This window comes from Sphaeroforma arctica (assembly GCF_001186125.1).
Source record: "Sphaeroforma arctica JP610 unplaced genomic scaffold supercont1.561, whole genome shotgun sequence".
In the NCBI taxonomy this organism is placed as follows: Eukaryota; class Ichthyosporea; order Ichthyophonida; genus Sphaeroforma; species Sphaeroforma arctica.
In genome coordinates, this window is record NW_014039997.1 from 2,382 (window position 1) to 7,710 (window position 5,329).

The 5,329-nt window shown below is 43.2% G+C and overlaps 1 protein-coding gene across 1 annotated transcript in view; it reads left to right on the plus strand.

Moving 5' to 3' along the window:
• The window catches only part of SARC_07238 (hypothetical protein), an 8,026-nt gene that overhangs the window by 857 nt on the left and 1,840 nt on the right, over positions 1-5,329 (plus strand). Inside the window, exons 2-8 of the mRNA XM_014298822.1 lie at positions 878-1,062; positions 1,874-1,946; positions 2,293-2,394; positions 3,061-3,231; positions 3,639-3,734; positions 4,170-4,351; positions 5,176-5,221. Coding sequence (XP_014154297.1) covers positions 878-1,062; positions 1,874-1,946; positions 2,293-2,394; positions 3,061-3,231; positions 3,639-3,734; positions 4,170-4,351; positions 5,176-5,221 — 855 coding nt within the window. The remainder of the gene's footprint in view (positions 1-877; positions 1,063-1,873; positions 1,947-2,292; positions 2,395-3,060; positions 3,232-3,638; positions 3,735-4,169; positions 4,352-5,175; positions 5,222-5,329) is intronic.

Consider the following 5,329-nt stretch of genomic DNA (forward strand, 5'->3'; position numbering starts at 1 on the left):
TGTGTGTGTGTGTGTATGTATGTGTCGTGTGTGTGTGTGTGTGTGTGTATGTGTGTGTATGTGTGTGTGTGTGTGTGTGTGTGTGTGTTTGTGTCTGTGTGTGTGTGTATTATATTAATCTTTTTGCGATGGTTTCGCAATCGAGCTTGCACCCGTACTGACTTCCTTGTGGTACGGCTCTGTTGCTGCCGTCCGCTCTGGACGGTTATTCTCCCATTTATAATCTGGACTATCTGCTACTCTAAATATGCAACTTCGCTTTGTTCAAGTAGTCATATTGGAATATGACCGAAACGATCTCGCATCGGTGTGTATTTTTCAGTGAAGGTAGATCACCACGTTTATCTATAAAAAAAAGTCTTATTGGTGATATGTGGATTCTAGTTAGTCTGGTTGAGCAATTACGCAAGTCGATGCCGTACTTTCAGACTTTTTTTTCACACTCACTGTTAACACACTGGCCACTGTCACTGCTATGTATAATCGAGCGATCTTCGCTTCGAGGGTGTATATTAGTGACCTTTCTGCTCATTAGTTCAAAACAATCGCAGTTCTGATCCATTATAGAAAGCCCACCGATACCTAGATAGAAAGTTTTCATCAATATTCGGTAGTACATAGCATCACCAAGTCTAAAATATCGAGCATGGGAATCCGGCGGGCGATTGACCTCATGGTTGTTATTCGCCCGTTTTTAATTATAAGAAACCTCAATGCTGTACAGGAACAAATATTCAGTTTCTGTGCTGTCAGAGGTGTATCGCTGTATACCGGGACACGGATCTATTTTTGGATTGGGTTTTACACACTACGCACACCCAGGGATCTATTTTTGGATTGAGTTTTACTCACCACGCACACCTAATCTTTCATACAGGTGTTTGTATGGCCACTGCAAGAGGCTGCCAGGCTGGACAAGAACACTTTCACGGTCCGTGTACTTTCAGTGGAAGTGTATTCGCTCCATGGTGTGCCGGTGACTGTGTCAGCATACGCACAGTGCAAAGTGTCTACTGAACGTGTGCGGGTGGCGGCACAGTGCTTGCTCAGCAAAACACAGGCGTATGTGTGCATGTCGTTGTTTCAGGGTACGGATCATATGCGGGTGTATATACATATCTGTAATCATATTTATGTGTGTGTGCGTGTCGTACGTTTATATTTCATGTGTAGATATTCGGTGCATACACAGCAACTGTACACGTGTGCGAGAGAGGTAGAATTGGTTGAATACACGCTCACATATTGCTGCCGTGTATACGGAAGCCCAGTGAGTGTACGACAATGAGTACATACGTTTTTCTTTCTAAAAATTCGCACCTTCATCTGCTAAGGGATCATATATAGAATCTAAGCGTCTGCCAGTTTTCCAATTGGCCATAGTTAAATGGTTGACGGCCTTTGCAATACTTCCTCATTCGGTTAAGACATTTATGCCCTATAACAATAGCTCTGTCACTGGCTGATGATTTCACGATTTCTTGTGATGGAAGTGCGCATCTGGCCGGATTCATTTACCATCGGAGTATTTGTTTTAACTGTATTACAGAAGTGGAATGGATATCGTATCGCATAGTTTGATACGTGTTGTATTATATAGCTCAATCAACTTGGGTATATAAGGTGTTGAGGGGTCATCTGTGCGTGTATGGGTTTTAGGGATGTTTCAGAAAAGTTTGAATACGTATATTAGCCTATGAGCCATATGTTTCCCATTTGCACTGACATGCTTCGGTTTTATAGTTGTGAAGCATCTCATAAGACTATTCTGAGTACCTATGTATTTAGTGCATAAGTTGATCATCTAGTAACAACCAAGCCTCGTTTACGGGTCTGATTTTGTGTATGTACCTCTCGCATCAATATCCCGCAGGGAAATCGAACAACTGGTGGTAGACACACTAGAGGGCCATCAACGAGGATTTATCAGCTCTTTGTCAGTGAAGGTGTGTTGTATTAGGAGTTGATACGCTCGCTCATTGTTTCGCGAGTGATTTCGAATGTGCATGTGCGACTCTACGAGCCAATCTTGTTTTTTATACGAACGAAGTCACCGTGCTTCGTCGTTGGGTTATCTCTTTGGGCTATACGTAAGACCATCTCCTGAATCACCTACACGTGGAAATTACATATATAAGTTCTCTACCGTTGTGTGGGTTCCCCAATCCCTATTCTTTTGCACTCAGGTTGAAGTGCTACTCTCTGTATCTTATTCACTGTGTGTCTGGGACGCATTGAGTCCATTTAAATGGAAATGCTCATTTGACACTAATTCAATTCACCGAACGGCAGGAATTGATATCTGACAAAAACAAAATGGAACAGGCGGTCAGAGACACCGCCGAAGTTGATCTGCTGAATTTTGGGATTGAGATTATCAGTTATACAATCAAGGTAAGAACTAGAAAGTTTGCCATGATGTTCATTTGTACACTACTGTCATCAAAGCGCACAAATACTACTGTGTCTGTTACCATACTTCTGCATGTATTTGCGTCCATCTGCGCGTGTACACCCGCTTACTAGTATATCGCATTTCTTTATATCTGTTACTGTATGGGTATGTATATTCAAGTTCGTTTCTGACTGTGATCTTTTTTTACATGTTCGTGCCTAGATGCGTACAGATTTGGCATCATACCCATGAGAATGCACCACATGTCCATGCGCCATTTCCGATGACCTTATGCCCTGTTTGTATAGCTGAACCTTATGCATGCATCTCTCTAGTAGTAGAGCTCGTTGCGCACTTACTCTGTCTAGAGAATTTGCATGTTTCGGTCGTTTAAACACATAGCGCCTACCCAAGGTAGAAGTTCCCTACTATCATGCAAGACACTAGCTATCGAGCCCGTGCCGATTTTAAAATTCAATTGTATGTCATATTCTATGAATGGGTATAGTACAGTTCGTGCATTGATGCCCTATCTCTACCAGGCACTACATATCACCACCCACTAACTTAGTCTAATACGCGCCACATAACCAAGATCAGTAATGTACTTAAGGAGTGTCAGTATACAGCACCCAAATTTTTGTGCATCTTGTATCTCTTTTCAGGACATAGACGATAACAACGGCTTCCTTCTGCTTCTGGGTGATGCCCGGACAGCTCAGGTAAAAGCTTTCGCACGTATGGGTGAGGCAGACAGTACCGCTGCTACGCGCATTAAGCAATACCGGGACCGCGTGCCCAAAGCTGCCGCGCATTATCTGCAAGCCGTTGCCGAGGTGAGACTCTTTCTATTGATGTGGGTGTCGTATCCGATCGGAACCAATTTGCGTGCATGATTCAGGAGCACATAGTTTGCCAATTGGTGAAATATGACCAAATTTTATACTTGTATTGCACGCGTTACATGTGTGCATACTTGTCACACGTATACATCTTCGGATGGATATATGGATACAAATGTGTTCATATTTAACACATGCGCATACTTCACCGACGTATTTATGTGCGTACCCACACCATTCAGTGTACCTTTATATTTTAACATCCATCTCTGCACACTCTCGCGACACACCGTTATCATACAACCTCAACTACGCACATACCCACTTCTTAGGCGAACATCAACATACATACTCATACCCATTCTAAGACAATTATACCCAACATAATTGATCCGTGGCAGGTCAAAGGAGAACGGGATCTCGGGTTGAGAGAGTGTTACAATGTGAAAAGTGTGTCTACACAACAGGCAGAGGCCGACGCGGCTCCCTTACGACAGGTAGGATAACAAGTCTATCGGGATGAGATCTTTTGCGAGTTACATCCGCAACATGTAGGATTGGATCTTTCTGCTGGTTTTACTAGCGTCGTAGTCTAGCTTGGTCTATTCAGCGTGCCTTTAAGCCCAAAAATTCGTTCTAAACTTAAGCAGCGACTACTTCTGCCTATCGTCACATCCCTGATTTGGGAGTGATATATCCCTTGTATTTGCATAGACTATGGGACCCAAACTATCAAACAAGCTTCCAAAGTACCGTAAGTACTCATAATACCTCACGTCATAGATTTACCTCGTTAACGTATATCCTACATCAGGCTGCCCTGAGCGTATAGGGTATCAGGGAAGCCAACATGCACACTAAGAACTGAGAAATGCAGCATTCCGTACCTCGTTGATTGACTATCTATATCACGCGTTTCATACTCCACATAGGCCGCCCTGCGCGGACAGGACATCATGGAAGCCAACATGCAAACGAAGATCCGGGAAATGCAACAGCAGACGGCTGTGTGGGCCAATGAAGTGCAGCGCATGGACAGACAACTGGACTCGACCGTCAAGCAACCCGCCAGAGCTGAACGTGACCGTGTTATCAATGATGCTACGGCTAGAAGGTATTGTTTTGTTTTTATATATACGTGTATAGGTCTATGTTTGGGTTGTGTTGACACATCGGAGTAGAGCCGGTTGTGGCTTCGTTAAGTAAACATCGTGTGCATGATGCCAGTGATGCTAAGGCTAGAAAGTATGGGGTTGTTTGCATTTACGCGTATGTGTGTTTTAAATTTTTGTTGGCAAATTGGGGTGGAGCTGGCTACGAAAGCAACTTCGCTATGGCTACACGGCATGGTTTAGTTTTATACCTGCCTTTGAATAGCTGTGAGTTTGTATTACAGGTTTCTGTGCCTTGCACACAGTTGTGCAGTGATGCAGTAGCCAGCCAGGGCTATCTGTCATTGTGTGATCAACGATGCTACGGTCCATCGGGAAGATCCCGTTGTATCTCGCCTATGTGTGTGCGTATCCGTCCGTGACATATGTTGTCTGAGGTTGTGGACAATGGAACACAGCTAGAAATGAATTCTTGTGAGTTGAACGCGATCACATTTTGTCGATGATATGGCTAGTCGATTGTGTGTATGAGTGTCCGTTCGTGACCTTTGTAGTATGGGCGTCAGTGTGGTTGAACTCGACTGCCAAGCAACCCGCCAGGCCTGCTCTCAAAAGCGTTTATAAAACGGAGCTTAAATTTGTTAGCATATGCGAAATATACGTTGGTCGTTGTTGTCTATGTGGATCATGTGCAACATCTGAGTGCGTGATAAAATGCGCACTGTATGCACTGATATATACAGACAAGATATAAACGGGAATAGTCCTCGCCTGATTTTTATCTCACATTTGCTTACAAACTATTGTACTGTATTTCCCGCAAAAGGAACGAGCACATTTCCCAGGAGCAAGGCAAGGCCGTAGCTATTGAGGTACGTTTGATTGCGATCTCTTTATCAGCAATGCTGAAGCACATCACTTCTATATATATATATATATATATATATATATATATATATATATTATATATATAGTAGTAT